The sequence below is a fragment of the Phalacrocorax carbo genome, chromosome 4 (assembly GCF_963921805.1).
Source record: "Phalacrocorax carbo chromosome 4, bPhaCar2.1, whole genome shotgun sequence".
Lineage (NCBI taxonomy): Eukaryota > Metazoa > Chordata > Aves > Suliformes > Phalacrocoracidae > Phalacrocorax > Phalacrocorax carbo.
The window spans coordinates 13448165-13468613 of NC_087516.1; the positions used below are offsets into that span (position 1 = coordinate 13448165).

The 20449-nt window shown below is 37.6% G+C and overlaps 1 protein-coding gene across 4 annotated transcripts in view; it reads right to left on the reverse strand.

The window, feature by feature from the left end:
* Positions 1-20449, reverse strand: part of KIAA0232 (KIAA0232 ortholog) — a 72396-nt gene that overhangs the window by 12978 nt on the left and 38969 nt on the right. For all 4 annotated transcript variants that reach the window (XM_064449082.1, XM_064449084.1, XM_064449083.1 and 1 more), the window contains exons 4-6: positions 9681-9747; positions 8226-8307; positions 3385-6682 (exon numbers count right to left, since the gene is read on the reverse strand). In XM_064449082.1, the coding sequence (XP_064305152.1) occupies positions 3385-6682; positions 8226-8307; positions 9681-9747 (3447 nt within the window). The remainder of the gene's footprint in view (positions 1-3384; positions 6683-8225; positions 8308-9680; positions 9748-20449) is intronic.

Genomic DNA, 20449 nt, shown 5'->3' on the forward strand with positions numbered 1-20449 from the left:
CACGCTTACATTGCATTACTGCAGTCAAGTAAAGTACCTCGCCAGATCTAATAGGCCAAATAAGTCACAAGATCCATAAACATTTCTTGGTGTTGCCAGTAAAATATCCTCATCGCCAAATGCAATGTCCTAGGCATCTTCAGAACTAAAAAGTTTGGTACCAATCCCAACAAAACCCACAAGTTCCTTTATCCATGTCAAGGACTCAATAGTATAAGCATTCTTAGGGCACACCTACCAGATTAAGAGCCCATATAAAATTTGTTGGTAAGAGATACAGCATTTTTATATTCGGAGACCATTAACTGGATCAGATTGTGACCCATGACTCCACAGCTAACAATAACTTTTTTTATCATAAGCCTGTAAAGGGAAGCATAGAAGTTTTATTTAAAAAAATCCTTTACAAATATTGATCTATACTAATCAGTCAATTCCATACCATCTGCTCCAGTTAAAATTCTTTTTCCCATGCATGTATGTGTGGGTTGTCCAGGAAGAATGCTTCTCCTAAACTGTTCTAAATCTAGGTGTTTTATATTGATTTTGCTTAATGCTCATTAAAATAATATCACTCTTAAAGAGAAAAAAGTTTTCACACAGAAGACATACTTGCATGACTTTTGTGCCCTTCCTGCACACGATATAGTAATCATCTTTACTGATTGAAGTTTACTTCATAACATATTAAAATTGTTATAAAGCTTTAAAAAAACTCATTTCACAGACTTAACTACAATAATAAATTTAGATAAATGTTCTCAAGCCAAAAAGCCTACTGTCTTCAGATGCACATTAATGGCTCTTAGAAAAGCCCAGCATGTACACACATCCTCTTGAGACATGCTAGATATGGGAGAGCTAGTTAACCCAGTCTTTCTGAGTTTAGGTTGTAGTCAGGTCCCTCAAGCCCCCAAGGAAGAGCTTAATCGCAAACCAAATTGGAGTCTAGACTGCTGAGATGGCTGTTGGCCCTTTGTACTTCCTAGCCGCCTAAAATTTTGAAGCTATCAAAATGACTACAAAAGCATGCGAGCTGAGCAAGGGAAGCAGTTAGTTTCCTCTTGCTTTAAGGAACTTAAAGAAAATAAAATACCGGTGCACTATTTAGCACCAAAGTTTTTTTTCAAGCCTCATAGCCACCATAAACTATGGAACCCCTGTAAACTTATTTTATACCAGACACTACTTTCTTGAATGGATAAGTGGTTGAAGCAAAGATGAGAATAGACATCCTCATGGAGCACTAAGCATCCAGAAAGGAGATCTGAAGAGGGCTGGAAGGAACTTTAGACTCTTGCTGTTACCAATAACTGTATTATACCACTTGTTCATTCATTATGTCCTACTGCATGATGAAGTTAGAATCTGCTTACTCCTGGTAAAAGGTAATTCCAGAATCTGTTCTAACATAAAGTCTAAGTTTATTAATTTTTTTTTGGTGACTCTTTTTGCAAGGTCTAGCACAAACCCAGAAACTTCCCAGACTCCAGGAAGGATCTGGAGTCACTTCATCACCATTAACTTAACAGAGCAGTAGGAACCAAGATGTCTAGAAAGGATGTAGAAAAGTCACAAATTTGATTCTCTTGTGCAAGCAGCAGATATCAACTTATTGACACTGGAAAAAGAAGCTGCGATAGCAATTTAAAGGAGGATGAGAGGAGAAACAAATGGGGAAAAAGGAAAATAAGGAACTCTGATTTTGTTCAACAAAAAGGATAGCTTTAGTTTAGCAAGAAAACAGTTAGCTTTCCCATACATGAAGTAGTGTTTCAAACTTGGAATTGAGGAGCATACAATTGCACGACACAAGCCAGGTGCAACTCTTCAGCTGAAAATGAAACAAATTCCCTCCTACTGTAGATACTACAACTGCTGAGTATGTGGGAGAGGAGGCTGAAGAGGAAAAAAGTGATGTAAGATGCAACTTACAACTATCCAGACAACATCTCTGGGCTGGCCACACAACTGAATTATTTTAGACTAGAATAGAACAGACTATTTCCGTTGGAAGGGACCTACACCAATCATCTCATCCAACTCCTTGACCGCTTCAGGGCTAACCAAAAGTTAAAGCATGTTATTAAGGGCATTGTCCAAATACTCAAACACTGACAGGCTTGGGGCATCGACCACCTCTCTAGGAAGCCTGTTCCAGTGTTTGACCACCCTCTCAGTAAAGAAATGCTTCCTAATGTTCACTCTAAACCTCCCCTCATGCAGCTTTGAGCCATTCCCACATGTCCTGTCTCTGGATCCCAGGGAGAAGAGCTCAGCACCTCCCTCTCCACTTCCCCTCCTCAGGAAGCTGTAGAGAGCAATGGGGTTGCCCTTCAGCCTCCTTTTCTCCAAACTAGACAAGCCCAAAGTCCTTGGCTGCTCCTCACTGGACCATGCCTTCCAGCCCTTTCACCAGCTTTGTTGCCCTCCTCTGGAGACATTAAAGGGCCTTCATTTTCCTGATGAAATATTTCTTCTCAAACGCAGGGGGAGCTCATAGCAAGAACAACTTGGATATTTTTGGCTGGAAGGCCTTTTTGCTCCTGATTATTATTTATTCTATGACTACAATGGCCTGAAAGAAAATTCTAAGCTTAACCCGTAGCTATAGTTAGGCCTCCTTACAGTACTGTGGTAGTGATAGATATTTTGCATCCATATTTTACTTCTTTTTATGTCTACACTGGTGAGAGAACATGTTGATTTCCAGACAATTAAGCCTTTCTACAAACCCTTCTTTCCTAAAGTTCACATCCATTAACTCTACTGCAAATTCTTCTCCTTGGAAGTAACTACAACTCATATTGCAAAGACTGACTTCAGAGCTTCCTCTTCAAAATTTTAAAATAGGTTTGAATCAAAATCAATAATATCTCATTACTCAAACTATGCACATTTTAACATACTGTATGTACATCAGATAAGCTAAAAACCTTAAGGCAAAAAGATTTTGAAGTCACACAAAGGTACACATGCATATATTTCTAAAGGTGTGCAAGATGACACGGTAATGCCTGCAGATGGTTAATATTTCACAGAATCACAGAACGATTGAGGTTCAAAGGGAACTCTGGAGGTCATCATGTCCAACTCCCCCTGCTCAAGCTGGGCCACCTAGAGCAGGCTGCCCAGGATCACGTCCAGGTGTCTTTTGAATATCTCCAAGATGGAGACTACAACCTTCCTGGGAAACCTGTGCCAGCGCTAGGTCACCCTTAGAATAAAAAAGTTTTTCCTTATGGATGGCACCTCCAGCGTTTCTACAAAACTGTTTTTCTAGAGAACTATATAATTACAAACATTTAAATTGAACTGTCACATGACAAACTGCTGGTTATTGGCTGCCAGCTGCACATTCCAGAACTTTCTATATCCACATACCTCTTCAAGCTCTCCTGAAGAAACAGGATTATCCTCATACGTGGGGAAATGGCACCCTGCTTTACAACTGCAAAACCTGCTAGTCTCCTCACGCGGCTCCACTATTCTGCAGTTTACTTTAGAGCTCTCCATTGCCCTCCCATCTAGAGATTCTTTCATACTGCATTCTAAACAGGGATCTTGGTTTCCTACTGGCAACATCCCAGCCGACTCTTCCTGGGAATCCAATGATGTTTGTGCACTCTTCTCCATTCCAGACTTTTTTAATCTGGGAAGGAATTTTCCAGATTCAAGCTCTGATTTTCCATAATAATGCCCTTCTTTTTCTGCATCTTCTTCCAGAGGTTTGAGGTCTGCTTGTGGATCCTCAAATACATCTACTTGAGAAGGGACAGCAATACCTCCCTCATCTTTTTCTGACTCAAATTCTGACTCACTTCCACCACCTGGAGAAAGTTCAGATGCAGAAATTGGGCGAAAGTGAGTCCTTGGAGAAATCCGTATAGCCCTGTACTGCGTTCGATCAACACCACATATCCTGGGGTGTAAAACCTCACTGTCTGAATCAGAGCACAGAATTGACTTAGGTTTAAAACTAGGGCTGAAAGATGCAATTCCTTCTGGCTCAAATGAACACTCTACATGAAGAACTTGTGAAAATGGATTGTTCAGGTCAAAGGAAGAGAATGAGTATTCAAGCCCTGGTTCTTCAACTTGAAAGTTACCACAAGCTCCCAGTAAGTCTTCATGGAAGATAAAAGAAAAACCCTTATTTAATCCATTATCTCCACTCTTTGATTGCTCATTCTGTTCAAATGATACAAATGGCCTCCATAATTGCCTATGACCAGGGGCAAAGCTATTACCCGGTGTCATAAAAACATCTGTACCAGCTATTGTCACTACATCAGAAGCAGCACATTGTAATAAGCTCCCTTTTGAGTGACTAGGTGGCACCACTGCCCATTCTCCATCACTGTTAAATGTTTTGAGCTCCCCATACACACCACCAAGTATAAATGAGTTTTCTTTATCCTGGTTAACATCCCAAGGTTTTGATGGTGTAGTATAGTCACCACCATCTACTTGTGATAAATCATTTGAGACAAAGGCTCTCTTCTCTAAATTCTCCTTTTGACCTTCCCAGAGATGATACTCTGATCTCTGCACTGCTTTATTGGGCTCCTGGAGGGTTTCAACTTTTGCTTCTGTATCCAAACAGCAGCAATAGTTATTTACATCAGTTGAAAACAATTCGTCTTCTATTCCTTCTATTTCTGCCATCGCTGCAGAATTTCTGTCTGTCATTTTTGTCCAAATATCTTTAATAACCCCTGAGCTGTAGCCATCTCCACACGGACTGCTTTCACTACACCCTTGTGTAGTTTCATAGTCTTTACTTTCTGCTTTTTGTTCTAGCTGAATACCACAGACAGATTCTAGCTTAGATTTTTTTTTGAAAATCAAGGTGGGCATTTCTCCTAAAGTTCTAGCTTGTTGCTGGCAGGTTTCTTCTGGCAAAAAATCTAGAATTTCTTCATCTACATAACCCGAAGACACTCTAGGAACTACATAATTAATATCTTCTGCATTAAATTGCGTGGATTCTTCATACGGAATATTTAAAGTCTCGTTGTCTGAACGTGTTTCTTCCGAGTGTGACCATGGACTACAAGTTCTTGTTGAAAGATTGGAACAGTGTTCATTTTCATCAAAGGCACTATTTTTGGTCCATATTAGCAATCTAGACTGTGTTTTCCCAAGAATATTAGCAGTGCTACTAGAATCTGCATTTTCATTTCCCAAGTCGAGTGTTTCAAAAGAAAATGGTAAAACAGAGTTACTGCATTGCACTTCAAACACTGAAAAACAAGAGTTTATACCAGACCCTTCATTAATATCTGAAAAGAGCTCTTGATTGCCAGCAAGCATGTGTGAATTAAGCATTGTGCTGTCTAAGATGGGGGAGAATCTGATTGGAGAATCTCCTCCAAAACTTTCCCCATCTGCATCACCAGAACTAGAAGATGAACAGCACTCCCAAAATTGAGCTAAATTACTAAGGTCTTGCAAGAACCACCCTTCAGCACCAACAGAGCTGGTCGAATCTGTCCATATTGCACTTTCCCCTTGCAACTCCATTCCATCTAACACTATGCAACATTCTGCCTCAAAATCAGTTTTTTCTTTACTCTTTTGTCGAATCATATTTAAAATCCGACTCTCCCCTTGCATCGTATCTGAGGCACCAGGATCCAACATGGATTGATCAATATCCACTTCATAGAAGTGTGTTAGTTCTGACAGATGAACATCATCTAAATATTTGTCGTCCTCTGGTTGAGAACATATTGAGGTCCCAGCGAGGTCAATATCCTCATTTAGAACTGCAGGCATTTCTACAAAGTGACCATCGATGAATGTACCTGCTGCGAGGTATGTTTTATGAATATTATTGTTGCTAATACAAAGACCATGCACTGATTCAGACAACTCTTCTACAGCCTCTGATGTTACGCCACATATATCTTCTCTGTTGCGGTACGTAGTCTCCAGCTTGCTTTTTCTGCTAAGAGGAACAAAGTACTCTGTAATCGGCTCAGTATACCACAAGGGTTCTTCTTTATATTCCTTTTCATTTCTGCTGTCTAAATACAATTCTTTTCCATCACTACCGCCAGCTTCTTTTCTTCCAATTTCTTTTAATGGCCTTTTACCTCTTTTGCACAGCTGTTTGATGGACCCGCTGCTACTGCTGCTACTGCTTCCGCTGTGGACTTTTCTATCAGCCTTTTCCCCAGATTTCACTGGAAGCCTGCTTTGCCCATTACGCCCTTTTTTATTTCGAACCTCTCTTGTTTTGTGTCTTACTTTAATACATTTCACTGATGCCTTGTATTCACCTTGATTACCACTAGAACTTGAGCCAGCCTCACTGGATCCAGATGACCAGGAACGAGGACGCATCTTTCCCTCAGACTTATGTCGGACTTGCTTTTTGTACAAAACAGGCTTCTCTTCGACAGTGTTGTTACTAAACTTGTTTTCTTTCTCATTTTTACTTTTCTTCTGCTGGGTTCTCTCCTGTACAGTGGCAGATACTTTATTACTTCTGTCTTTAGTTACTTCACTTTCACTATTGCAGTCCTTTGGAGAAGATGTATCTGTGCTAGTTGGTGGAGCAGTGGATGAAGATGAGGAGCTAGAGTAAGAGCATACTTTGGATTTATTCCATACAGTCATGATTTCCTGCAGGCAAACTGGCTTTTCAGAAAGAGGAGGAAATGCTTCATAGTACCTAAAAGCAAAACAAAAAGGTGACATTCAGATCGTAACACTTCAGACAGGCATTAACGTTAAAAAGGATTAATAAAATCACATCAAAACACTACCAATCTAACTGCCAAAAAAATCAAGTTTGTTCTACATATGCACATGCCGCTCACTGCACTGTTTATTTCAGTGATAACAAAGGGGAGACTAAGATAACCTTTAGAAGTGCTTATATTAATATATGTTTATAAAATACTGCCAAGTAAAACAATCCCATTTTTAGGGAGCACTAAACTTCACTGTAGACAGAAATTGTGGATGCTTAAAACAATGAAGGCCTGACTCCAGATTTAGTAGATAATGTAGCAATTCACTACAGTCTTCTCAAACATGTTTGATTTAGAGTATAAATGAGGAAGTCCTGAATTTCAGTTTTTTAATTTCTCCATTGTGAAATGAGACGCTATCTGTTAATGTCTACATAGTTTGATCGGCCAGTTATTAAGAAAACACTATTGTGAAAAAATAATAGTTCTTGAGTGGTTTAAGATGCTTAACAGCTTTGTGCAACAGGGAAGAATTAAAATACCGTTTTCAGCAACATTTAAGTATTATGAATCACATGTATTTCAGTGAAAACCTATTAAAAAACATTCAGAAGTCAGTTCCCTGAAGAAGTATCATCTTTTTAGCAACACTTGCACTAGACTGTTGCTACCAATGGTTATTATTAAGAGATACAGAAGCAGTCATATCTCCAAGAGAAGTCAATGATAAAACTCCTGGGTACGTCAGTAATACTGGGCTCAGGCACTTCAGTTATAATGAGTTTAAATGTTATAAAAGAGTTTCAGTTTCCCATTTCTGCAACAGAAGACAAGTTCTGAACAAGACAGGACAAGAGGTAGTGGTTTTAAACTAAAAGAGGGTAGATTTAGACTAGATATAAAGAAGGAATTTTTTACAGTGGGGGTGGTGAAACACAGGCACAGGCTGCCCAGAGAGGTGGTAGATGCCCCATCCCTGGAAACATTCAAGGTCAGGCAGGACTGGGCTCTGAGCAACCTGATCTAGTTGAAGATGTCCCTGCTCACTGCAGGGGGGGTTGGACTGGATGACCTTTACGGAACCCTTCCAACCCAAACTAGTCTATGATTCTACGAACCCAGGAAAGTGATTCTCTCCCTTCAAGTCTAACGTGTCAATTAATACTGTCTTAAAGGCTTTTGATGTTTCTAGTTGACTTAGTCTTAAGGAAACTAAAATACAGTATGGTTTGAGTTCTGCATATAGTCAAAAGAAAGCAGTCAGGACTTTGCCAGAAATTAAACTAGCCCATGGTACCAAATGCTTATATTTTTATATACAAATATATAAAGTTTATATAAATATAAAATTTATAAATATAAAAGATGAACAAAAGAAAAAGGCAGAGGGGAAAAAAAAGTATTTCTTAACATGCGCAAAACTCCAGATTCCACACTAAGTTAACTTCACTGTGTTAAAATACGGGAGTAGAAGGAGAAAAGAGAAAAGCATCTCAGATAATAATAATAAAAAATGCATACATTTCTACTTGATCCTTTGCTGTGGGAGATAAATCAGTCTCAGGAGACAAAGAGCCTTCTAACTTTTTGTGAATCTTCTCCTCTGTTTTGGAAGAAAATTCCAAATGCTTAACAGAAAAATTAAAAAAGCCAGTATATTTTATAATAGTATTTAACAAAAAGCACCATGATGTATACCCATAATAGTAGTAAATTTCCATAAAAGAGTGTAAATAACAGAACAATGTATAATCTGGTTATTATACGTAAAGAAATCACAAGTTACCACCCAAGATTCAAGTTTGCCACAGCTATCTTCTTGAGCCCTGCAAATTTCACCAAACATGACTGGCGAGCTGCTACCTACAACTTCATGGTTAGCAATGCCCCTGTTAGGAGAATTCCTATTGAATTTTTAGTTTTTTCATATCCAGATGCTTATATCCTTCTTGCATTGCTATATATAAAAAACTATCAACTATTTAACTAAATATTTTTACAAACGTTTGCATCAAACTTCTCATGTATTTCACTAAAAGAAAGTATCCCTGCAGTAGTTGCTGTGCATTGGGTGGATGTAAAGGCATATTTCCTGTGTGAGAGGTGACTCTAAACATTTCAAATTCTTTATATTGCATTCTGTAAAATACCAAAAAAATGCTGTGAGACACACAATTTTTTTTTTCCAAAATAAATGGTCAACATCACCTTGGCTCAGTAAGAAAATGTCACAATATAACACTACAAACTACTAAGAGCTGACTAGTAATTACCGTTTAAAAAGAGAAAAGAAATGGAAACAGCTAAAATCATGCTTTAAGCAGGTAAATATTCATGCCTTATTGCTATTTACAATACACAATAAGCATATTGCCTTTACTATGAGTGTCAAAGGCTGCTGCTATGCACCTGAATAAACATTTATGTGCAGTGAACTTTCATTGGCAACACCACAATTTTATATTTTGCTCCATGTCCTAAGCTTGGCAGCATAAAATCCCCATTATCATTCCCCTAAAGCCTGGGAATTTTAAGCATACCTGTCTGTGATGGCTACTTGGATGCTTTTCACAGGAATAGCTAGTATATAACAACTGAGGCCAATTTACTCTTTGCAAATATCAATACACAAAAGAAACAGAATCAAACCTATTTTATTTTGATTTCTTTTGGTGGGGCAGGAAGATGCTGAATATGGAACATTTACTAAAAAAGCAGGCATAGCTGGATTTGAACAGCTATAGCTTTTCATGAGGAAAGATCTATTAATGAATGACTATTTCTTGGGTAAACAAAGCATACTAGTACAGAATTGCTTAAACTATTTGGATGGATTATTCAAATGTATTTTAAAACTCCATGGCCTGTATTAAAAGCTACTGAATTAACAGCCTGCTTCCCCACCCCCACGTCTCAGAATGTTACAGTTGATAAATGCAATATATGGCCTCAGAAATTTAAAGATTTATTTCTCACCTTGCTTGCTCTGAAGGTCTTTCAGTCTGGAGCAAAGCTCCTCCACTAACGTTTCAATCCCAGAGCTCTGCACAACAACAAAACCACGGAGGGCGGGGGGGGACAAGAAAACAAAAAGAAAACATAACTTACTAAAAAAAGAATACTCATTTTATAGAAAGACATCAATACAGTAAACATATCTTAGGATACGTATTTTTCTCTTTGCATTAAAAAGCAACAAAAATTACTAATAGGTATAGATCCATTCCTATAAATATATTAATTAGAGGTCAAAATGATTCCACAGAACACTGATACATTCACACAGATGTTTCAAATTACAAGTCATTGTTGCATTATTGTATATCCAAGGTTTTGCAAGCTCTGCACTGCCACATTTACTGCACTATATCACTTAGGATTTAGCCAAGAGTCTCAGAATAAAAGCTCAAGAATCAACTGATCACTCAGATGCATTTTAAAAAGCTATGCCTGACCCTTGTCGTTGCACAACCTACACCTGTGACAAAGGGACTGTTAAAAGGATATAGAAAATCAGGAGTGAAGGTGAAAAGGAGAATGGTATGAAGACATACACGTGTTGGTGGCAGAGAGGGAGAGGAAACACTTCCAAGGTATCTTCACACAAAACTTATCCCAGTTTTGCCAGTTTGCAATGCCCAGTTTTTTTCTTTTTAAACGTCAGGTTGTTTGCTCAGGAGAGCAGAGGGAAAAATAAATACCTTATTCATCTTCCCTCTAAGTCTTTATTTTCCGCCTTTATTCCTCCACATAAACCTTCCATACACTCAAGCTTCCTTTTAAATCCCATTTCAGTGTATTTTCACATGCTTCTGCTTTTACTATCTGCCTAGACTTGCAAGCAGTTCTAGAAAAAGCAACAGCACCAGAACAGCAAAACACTGAAAAATAAACACACACACACACACACACACAAAATGGTACAATATATTGCCAACCGTCCCATAGGAGAAAACTCCATTCTATTCTAGTGGAATGAAAGTTGAATTCTAGTCAGCGAAATACTAAAAACCAGCCTACAGCCTGAAATGACCATTCCTGTTGGAAGGAAAACTAGGTGAGGTGGGTACTGTGTAAATGTTCACATTCTTAGTATTTGGATGCTCAGGGATCATGCTTGGAGATTACACTTTGCACTTTCCATAACGGCAAACAGAAGGCTGGAATCAGCTAAATGCAGCAATCTGAAAGAAGTGTGGACGCGAGAAGCCCCCTGCACGTTACCATACAGCTGGGGATGGTAACAAGGGAGAACTGTGCAGCAACTTCTATTCTATGCAGTTTCCTCAATAACGGCTCCAGCATCTTGTCCCCATCATACTTAGCGATTCCGAGACTTACACAAACCTCCTCGCCTTCCGAATTTGACAAAATCTTGTGTGCACGTAGTCACAGCCTATGCATTCTCTCAAACTTAATGCAGATCAAATATCAAGTTACAGAAATGCATAAAAAAGTTTGATTTGCTGTGTCACCACAGTGGTATGAAGATTTCATTTTTCCAAGATCTAAGAGCCTCTCCTGTCTCCTGATTACCAGCTAGAAATTGCTGATTAATGTGAATATATGTAGCTAAAGCACAAGAAAATATTACCGAAAAGGGAATACTAATTAATGAAACTAGCTTGTTTAATTCTCTGTCAGAAACACATACTTGAAAAATTATATACTGAAGCAATGACTTACATGCTGACTTCTGAATTTTAATTATTTGCAGTCAAGTGAGATACCAATTTTCCATTCCTAACTGCACTGCTGCACTGAAGTGCTAAATATAAACCTTTATGCCACATACTTAACTGAGGATGACTTAGCAATATTAAACTTTAGAAGGCACCTTCTGTATCAGTAGATTTACCAACATAAATTAAATTGTTTAGAAAGGACCAAGCAGCACAGTAATATGGACAAACCTATGTAGTTTTAATAATCGTCACTTTATGCCTACACCACTCCTGACTCACTCCCCCCTTCTCCCCCCAAAAGGGCAACAGAGGAGGAGCCGGCCTTGTTTTCGCTTAGCTCTCTGAGCTGCTTATTCGAATGGACACCTGTAGCAAATACTCAAAATCTAAGGAATGCAGATTCACTTCCTTAACTTAATTAGAACATCATGTCAAAAAAAATCCCCCAAACCAGCAACAATATGCTCACCATTACACCGAAGAAGTGAAAACTTTTGGAATCAAACGCTTCATTTCCTCCTGTACCATGAAACTAATACTTGAGTCAGCTGACACGCTGCATGCTGTCCTGCATAGCACGCTGATGTAGCTAGCGCTAGCTTAAAAAAAAAAAAAATAGTGGGGGGGAGGAAAGCCACTATGCAGAATGCCAAGCCTCTAGAGACCACTTGCTCAACCTCTTACTGCAGTATATAAAAACAAGCTGCAGGCTTAACATAATGAATACCTCAGCAATTATTTTGTATATGACAGTGTTGTTCTCTGTATATGAGATTTAGTTACCATATTTTTTTCATTGTTTAATTTAATGCGTTGTAGTTGCAGCAACCCCTTTGCCAGAAAGTAAGATATTTCAGGCACTGGCTTGGTTCAATAGGACACAATCAGTTAACAAAATGAGGTGATCTGCCTGAACTGCTTTGCTTATGTTCAAATTTAAAGATAGTCCCCCCGTCAACAGTACAAATACTGGAGTACCTTAGAAACATTTTTCACCATAGAAGTGCCTAATTATGATTGCTTTTGTAATTCCAACATGAAAGGCTTAAATCTCATAATTTTCTGTGAAGTTATTTAAACAACTGACCCAGATTTCTACTAACCCTTTTCTCTCATTCAAACTGCAAAACGGCAGCACATCATTTTTCAATCCATATTTTTCGTTTTGCTTAACAGAACTTCCTTCACAACAAAACCACATTTTATTCTGTTCTACTGTTTCCAACATATTTCCATTTCCTTCCCCTCCTTTACCTTACACCCAGTTCCATCAAAACTTGTTTTTTGGCTTTTTATCAGCTGGCTGAACCAAGGGAAGGATTACATAAATGATAGGTGTTATGTTACTGGCAATGGAGTGACCGTGCTAACAGATAAATTAAGCTTCTGAACTCAGCCAGCATCAACAAGAACAGTCAATTTGACTGCTGGAGTTATAGGACTCCAGTAGCCAGTGTCCTGCTTACTGACCAACATGACTATTCAGAACCAAATTAATGTAGTTCTGCATAATGAGGAATGAGATCAATTAAAAAGGAAACAGAAAAACTCTCACACATTTATATATATATACAATTTTTTTTTCTTTACACACACGCACACACATAAATGTAATGTCAAATCTTAAATCAAAGATCTTTTTAACATGCTCTACTTTGGAAGTAGAGCAGTCAGAAATGGCAAGTACTAACTCATCAGCTTAAAGCAGCACAATTGCTTTTGTGGACATTTTGGACAAATTCTGCACAAAAAAAAAACCCCAAAGAACAAAGTTGTGATAACCAGTATTTAGTCAGCGTATAAATATATATAATTAAAATATATACACAGTAACTGAAAAATTCCATCAGATTATAGAACTCAAAGAGAAAAATTGTTTTGCATAGGGTTCATTTGTTTTGGTTTGGGTTTCTGGGGGTTTCTTTTTTTTATGCTTCTAGCCTAACGTAAGTTAATAGCTTTCCTCCTGAAGGTCTGTACTGTGTTCTGTAAATATTTACTAAATACGGCTTGTTACTTCAGGCCCATAGGGTATGAGGAGAGTTCCTAGTTCCTCTTTAAGCTTTTTGAGAAGACAAAAGCAATATACTTCATTTTATTTTAACAATTAAAATAATCACTCATTTGCTTTTGAGAGCTTTCTAGCTTACACTTTTAAAACAAATCCTCATTTCACTTTGCCAGATGCACAGAATTGTTTAGGTTGGAAAGAACCTCTGGAGATCATCTAGTCCAAAGCCCTGCTGAAGCAGCATGAGCTACAGCAGAATACAGGCGCTCCTTTCACAGAATACAAGTTCAAACAATCTAGAAATTAAAGTATATCAATATATTCATTATATCAAATCATTCTTTTAACAGGTCATAGGACTCTCGAGACAGAGATGGAACTCTGACTGTAGTGTACCCGGACTGTTTTCTTGGCATGTAGCCTGTCACCAAGAGCAGGATTAAGTAGCTGTTCTATATGAACCACCCGTTAAGCCACGTGAACTAAGGCACAAAACGTGATTCATTGCAACCACACATCTATTTCTATATTTTGTAGGATTATGAGAGCTAGATGAAAGTCTAGGTTTTAATTTTGTAACATTCTGATATAGTATAATTCATCTGATTACAAGTAGTCTCAAAAGAGGTGCTCGAGAGATAGAAAGACCAAAAAAAGACTAAAAAAATCCTTAACCTTAAGATCATCGCTAAATAAAACAAACAAACAAACAATTAAACAAATCCACCAAAACAGCAGCATCCCTGAGGTGTTCAGTCCAGGTAGAGTTCAAAGGAATAAACCAAGGTTCCAGTTTGCATTATGGGATTTTCCTCCAGTACAATAAGGTGGATGACACTAAGAAACAGAGTATGTATTTGTACAACATCTTTCTGACCCTTCAGTAGCAAGAACATAATTAAATCTTTACTTTTTCACTTGAATACATAGTGATTTACAACAAAGACATTGGACCAGTCAGAAAAACAAATTCTATTTATTAACTTCTCTTTTGAGGCTCATGAATACTTGATCCAAATAGTCTTTGATAGATGCGTCACCTTAGAATATCAATTTCCAAGCAGACAAATGGACCTAATATCACAAAATCTGATCTCAAGGAATACAAGAGCAATAGTTCTCCAACAAGAAGATACAAATACTTTCTTGCAACTCTTTCAGTCCTGTTTTCTGTACTAAAACTGCATTAGGAAATGTAAATCACAGATCTAGGTAGGATGAGGCTCAGATTTCAGAGCTGTAATTCACTGCTTCACACCGCACATTCTAAGGGAGAGATAATAGCATGTTATTTACTAATGCTAGATAAAAGAGGGCAACTACCAGCTCAAACTCACTTCAAATTAACACGGTATCCCTAAATGTAGGTTACTAGAACAGTTAATCTGACTTCTGTTATTTAAAACTTAATTCTTGTAGCTCCCTCCTGAAGCAGGCTACATTGAGATTAAGATCCCAAGAAAGGATAATTCCTCCCTAGAAACTGTTCTTGATTATTATTCATCGCTTATAAACAAACATGCTGACTTCAAAGCCAGGAAAGTCTTCCTATCCTTGTAAGCAGTGCCACTGTGAGATTTCACTTAATCACAGTAGTTCAGCTTGTGGACGCTGAAATGTTCTTACCTATATTATCAATGAAATGGGAGAAACTTTTTAAAGTGTGTTCCCACCAATGACACAGAAGTTATTTTCCGCATCAAGTGAAATGCAGAAAGGATGCTTGAAATTTCCTCAGTAGGTACTCTGCCATATTCATTGAAGCATGTAAGAATTCATAATAGGCCCCCAATTAAAATTTTGGGTGAAAACAATTGTTATGCATTGAAGAAAATTATCATTCTAAAAACATTGTTCTGTGATGAAACACAAGGCGTTATTCAGGAGAGCTCTGGAACCCTCTTCTTTCGCATTTTCATGGCCATAGTTGTGTATCTGAAAGATTGCGCCGCCTTCTCCCTCCAAGATGTGCATATGCAAACCTTTCTGTCCCAGACTTGTGACGGAAGCTGCTGGCAAGAGAAGTGCCTTCCCCGCTTTTGCTTCCATTATCACTGGGAGTACATACAAGGTGAAATAATTTTCCATCACACCAAACACCTTTCAGCCTCCAAGACAAAATGATCTACACCATGGGAGATACTTAAATACAAGAAATGCAAGATAAGCATTAATTTACTTTTGCTGCCTTGATGTGAACTGAGAAACAAATGCAAAAAAAATGTTATGAAGCAACTTCTGTGCAAACTAAGCTCCACAAAGGACTTCTTCAGTTCAATACTTACTCTTTCTGTATCAAGAAAACTCATACAAAAATTGGAATAATTAAAACTTTTGTCAACTTCCATTAAAACTAATATCATACTCAGGGCAGCAGCTTCAGTAATCTGACAAATCAGACATCTGGTACTATGAATATCTATTTAAATGCCAAATTCATAAGGGAAAAGGTATTGATTTATTGTAATTATTTTATTCTGTGACAGTTACCTTGGCAAGACAAATTCACTTCTATTTTCTATATGGTATATGAAGTTATAAAACACAGGCTAATACAGTTTGACAAATTCAATACCACATAGCTTACTTAGTATATGAATGGAGAAAGAAGGAAAACTCTTTAAGCCAATGGATTTAATAATACAGAGCCAATACAAATTCTCTTAAACCAATACAAATTAAATTACCATTAAAAAAAAACTGGTTCAAAATAAAACCCTTCGATGCCTTCTCACAGAAGAAGCAGAGTGACATCAGTCCTAACTTGATTTTAGTTTTTAAAACATTCATCTTGCCCAAAATTCTTCCTAGCTCCTGAAAAATTTTTAAAATCCTTTCCTAAACAATGCTGTGTGTTCTAGAAACAGCTAGTATATCCCCTTCCAGAAAGCCAACTGGATAGAACCCAGAAGAAAGATAATATTCACTGGTTTTGTGAAGTGTTTTGGCATTTCCCTGAAATAATTCTGAACAATCATCCTCAGACACACAGAAATGCTTAGTTCTGAGCTAGACAAGTTATATGCTTCAAGAAACGTTACAGTTCTTTTGGAACTTTAACTTGATTATTTTTTGCTTTAATAAATTCAGACTTTTCAACAACAACTTCAGCACTTCATCTTTATGATTTGTTAAGATGGCTTTTACACAACTTGCTTCATTCTTGTGCTGTCCTTTACACCTTTACATTAACAATGTTTATCCTAGCACTTTGCTACCCTCCTTACAGGGCTTTTTGACTAACATTTTTCACTTATTTTTAAAAATGTCAAAAGAATATTGTGTACTTTTTTTTTTTTTTTTACACTTCTCTTGTTCACGTCACTTCTAGTCATATGAGGATGCGCAAGTTACGTCACTTAACAAACCATCCAATGTTTACTACCTGATTCCTTGGTACCTCAGCCTAGTGGTCAGGGTGTATTACCTAATTAGTATTGGTTTACGTCAGAGAAGCAGAGAACAGCAGAAATAAATCAGTTATTAAAATGAATTTGAAATAACCTCATTAATCTGGCATCCTACATAAGACGAAAAGATCACTGTCCCTGTGCTAAGGGCTTCACAAGCCCTTTTGCCTCAGTTCTTACACATCACTATTGCCAAGCTTAAGATTACGCAGTACTGCCTTGGTCTAACTGGCACGCAGATACCATAATCTCTGGAAACTACAATAGTTGGCCAGAGTAACTCATCAATAAAAATATGCTTCAGACATGGAATCATAACCAATTGATTAATTTGGCCTGATTAGGAGCTTATTTCTTCAAATAAAGTTTATATGCAAGACTGTAGTAACTGCATGGAATGTTTGACAGTTCTGCACTTAGAGCAAGAAAGATGACAAACTGCTAAGAAATTTTCAACAGAATCTCATTTTAGACACATCTCAAATTTGTGCTGAAAGCAAGGTACATTTGAGAATAGAAGATTACCATTTCAAATTTTTAACAACATTGTTCACTAGAGCCAAGTGTGTTCCTCTAAGTGTTCCCATACAATAACACAGATATCAGAAGGGCCATATTCCCCCCGTCATAATTCAAAGCAAGCAAAGCCAATGCTCCGAACAACAGCATGCCTACACCTGACTACATTTCCAAGAAATTACTTTTATGAAGTTTCACCAGTTATGTTTCAGTGTCACCTCCAAGCAGTAACCTCTTAGAACAGTGGGATGGAAAGCACTGTTTGCTTAATATATTAGAGCAGTACTCATTCAAAATTCATCGTGGAATCTACCAACCAAGACTAATTCTTACTTTAACATGATGTACACTGCCTCATGGGCAGTTAGCAGATTTTGAGAGCCTGGTTCGTTCAGAAGTGGACCACGTTGCCTGAACCCCGTTAGGACATGCCTTGAGACAGCAGCAGCAGAGCAGTGGACACTAGCCATGTCTCAGTATGTGCTGTGGAACAGTTTAGCTGCAATGGCCACCTTTAGGCAGAGGAGGAAAGAATCTGGGACATCTGGTTTCATCAGTGCAGAAAGTAAGATACATATGAAGTAGTCTCCTTTGCTCATTCTGCAACGTCCTACATTTCAGCAGAATAAAGATACACCAATTGCTTTAACTGAAACTCTAGCACCATCTTGGGGTGGAATTTCACGTGTAATACTACAGGTGTTCAGTGAATGACCTATATTGCATAGGAACTGCAGTAACACAGCTGAAAACCTGCTTGCTCTAGTGAGCAATGCAACCTTTAGCAGAAAACTAGTCAGTTAAAAGATATTTAAGCTTGGATTTATGACCAACAGACAAGCAACATGAGTAACTTCAAACATTATTAGTAGGAAATATACCTACTGAAAAGTCTTTCATAGAATCACAGAATCATTTAGGTTGGAAAAGACCTTTAAGATCATTGAGTCTAACCATAAACCTAGCACTGCCATGTCCACCACCAAACCCTGTCCCTAAGCACCACATCTACACATCTTTTAAATACCTCCAGAGATGGTGACTCAACCACTTCCCTGGGCAGCCTGTTCCGGTGCTTGATAATCCTTTCAGTGAAGAAATCTTTCCTACTACCCAACCTAACCCTGCCCCAGCACAACCCCGGGAGGTTTCCTCTCATCCTCTATCAGGTCTGCACAAGTAACCTCCAATTGCAATCTTGCTCACACAGTATCCGCCTTGCAAAAATATAACACAGGTGATTTTCCAAACTCTTACTTTTTTTACTAAACTTCTGAGTCTCAAAGATACTCCTTTCTGTCTTGTTACTGACAAGTTTCATTATTCAAATGCAAAATAATTTACAGGCTTTCAGAATTGGGACACTTAAAAAAAAAAAAAAAAAAAAAAGAAAGAAGAAAGCGTGCTTCTCAGAAGCTATACATGAACAAAGTGACCTTCTTAGTTTTAGGTGTACCAGACAGGAATTAAAACAACAACAACATCAACAAACAAAAAAACACTGAAAAAAAGTCATTTAATGCTGACAGAAACACTGCTTTGACTTAAGATTTGAGGCAGTAATTTCAGGATAAAATTTCTTATTTTCTTTCAGTTTTACATAAATACTCCCCAGTCCTAAACAGTTGGAGATTTTACGCAGTTTCATTAGAATGGATACCCTTCCTTTGCTAGTTAATTGCAAACCAACACTTTAAAATCTCTTCTACAATTCAGCAGTATAAGAATTAAGATAAGGTCTCTATTCAAGGTCAATATTAACAACCTTTTTAAAACTTGAACAATTCTTCAGCACATCTTTGAACTGCTATTTATACTTCATTCAAGTGTTTTGGAAAAAATAAACTTTAGAACTGCAGTAAGAATAGCAACTGATTACTACATTAAAGTACTTGTTTTAAAAGTTCTTGCCATTATTCTCTCTTCATTTGCTGGCAAGTTGCATTGGACTTATATTTTCTCTGCTTCTAACTTCATCAAGAGCACCTGCAGGCAAAGACCCATACAAATATAGACAACTTGTCACACAAAAAATACTGTCCTCAGAACATACACACATTAACAATTTGCATTCTTACCAGACAGTACCTATGAAAATCAGGCCTCCTCTCACAACAGCACTTAGTCCACAACATGCTTTGCCGCTGCAAAACACAGTGATGCAGAGCAGCCAATAGACTGCAGCTTCCCTGACTTGTCATACTTCGTAACTTAGGAAATGTTTTAGAAATAAACACCAAACTGTAGGCTATTTGAAGTCAAATTATTGTTTTCTGCACCATAAAATTGTAACTAGCGTCTTGGATTTCTGTCTCAGACTAGTGTTTTACAGCATTACTCTTATTAAAAAGAGACAAAAATCTGCATTCAGACAAAACTAAGCTACCAAATAAAGTACTCCCTAAGAATGAATACTATGTAAACGAAAATCCACAAGAAACAATATTTCAAAATATTTGTTTCAACCATTAAATGAAAGACTGACAGAACAGTGTTTACTGTTATCAAGACAATTTTCATCTAACGTATTCTATGACTTCCTCTCCCCATCAAGCAGTTCTGAAGTGACCACCCAACTTTAGGGCCTCTGATTACTGGTAGCAGGGAGGAGAGAGACTGTCTGCAATTTCTCAACATATTACTGGTTTAAGTAATTAAATATAAACATCAAAATTATGGTACCTGGATCTCTGTCATTTCCTTTGAGAGTTAGAAGAGTTATTCTTAACTGTCAATACCCTTACATCCTCTGCACATTTTTCCCCCTAAAATAGATCAGGCTGCAGAGTCCTAAAATCTTCATTAATTGTCTCCCGAATTTTGTTATTTTGTTTGTTTGCTTGTGTGTGTACACACGTGTGTGTGTATATACTCTCTCTATGGACACATACAGGGTAAACATTCTAACCATTTCACTTAAATACAATTTTAAATACACAAAGACTTCTTTCGATTACTCCCAGTAATGGAGCTACCTCAACCTTGCTTGCTTTGCTCCAATGTTAAGGTTGAAAGAGGAGGTTAGGCTTCAAGAGCAAGTGTTTCATTTCCATGTGAGGATATTGGTATTTCCGTCTCCAGCTACTTTGAAAAAAAGGATCACAGAAGAACAGCAATACT